General features: G+C 46.5%; 1 protein-coding gene across 1 annotated transcript; it reads left to right on the top strand.

Moving 5' to 3' along the window:
* The first annotated feature begins 215 nt into the window (after positions 1-215).
* Positions 216-788, top strand: LOC146941660 (uncharacterized). The gene has a single exon (XM_085749975.1). It carries the CDS (start codon positions 216-218, stop codon positions 786-788), a length of 573 nt encoding a protein of 190 aa, XP_085606101.1.
* Positions 789-1,040: the final 252 nt, after the last annotated feature.

Here is a 1,040-nt window from a genome sequence, read left to right as displayed (position 1 = left end):
GACGACTTGTGGTACCGAGTGTTGAAGGCTCGTTACGGGGAGGTAGGTGGTAGATTGAGGGAAGGGGGTTGTAACGATTCTTTGTGGTGGAGGTCTGTGTGTCGAGTCCGAGGGGGGAGAATGAGGGAGTGGGAAGGTGGTTTGATGATAATGTTCGTAGGTTAGTAGGAGATGGTAGGACAACCTTATTTTGGTTCGATCATTGGGTAGGGAATATGCCGTTACGCACCAAATTCCCGAGACTATTTGATTTGGCCATAAATAAGGAGTGTACGGTGGAGGAGATGGCGCGTTCAGGTTGGGAGGCGGGGGGAAGGGCGTGGGAGTGGAGACGCCGTTTGTTAGCTTGGGAGGAGGATAGTGTGAGGGAGTGCTCCGAAATGCTTCATAACATTGTTTTGCAGGTTGATGTTACTGATTCGTGGAGGTGGCTTTTAGATTCGGTGCATGGTTATTTGGTGCGGGATTCTTACCGTTTGCTCACATCTTCAGATGAGCAGGTGGATAGAAGTCTTGTAGATGATGTTTGGCATAGGCTTATTCCGTTGAAAGTGTCTGTGTTCGTGTGGCGTCTCTTGCGTAATCGTCTTCCAACAAAAGATAATCTTCTACGACGTCATATTATTCATGCTAATGACCAGGCTTGTGTTGCCGGGTGTGGAGCTTCCGAAACAGCTACGCACCTATTTATTGGTTGTGATATGGCCTATTCACGGTGGGTTCTTGTCTGGAATTGGATAGGGTTGTCAATGGTCCATTCTCGTCAGCTTCGTGATCACTTCATTTAGGTTTCCTTCTTGGCAGGGATGCCGCGAAGTACTCATTCGTTCTTTAAGGTTATATGGTTTGTTTGTGTTTGGGTACTCTGGAAGGAACGGAATAACCGTATTTTCAAAGATACGGTGTCTACATCCTTGGTCCTCTTAGAGAAAGTCAAATTACTATCTTTTCTATGGCTGAAAGCAAAACAGGCTTCTTTTCATTACTGTTATCATGATTGGTGGAGATACCCGCTCCCTTGTATGGGTGTCTGCTGATTT

This window comes from Medicago sativa, chromosome 3 (assembly GCF_051527215.1).
Source record: "Medicago sativa cultivar Bolivia chromosome 3, Bolivia_mono, whole genome shotgun sequence".
NCBI lineage: Eukaryota > Viridiplantae > Streptophyta > Magnoliopsida > Fabales > Fabaceae > Medicago > Medicago sativa.
This window is presented reverse-complemented; position numbering and strand designations above follow the sequence as displayed.

Excerpts from the sequence above, each read along its gene's own strand:
- LOC146941660 (XM_085749975.1), top strand. The coding sequence starts at position 216 with ATGCCGTTACGCACCAAATTCCCGAGACTATTTGATTTGGCCATAAAT.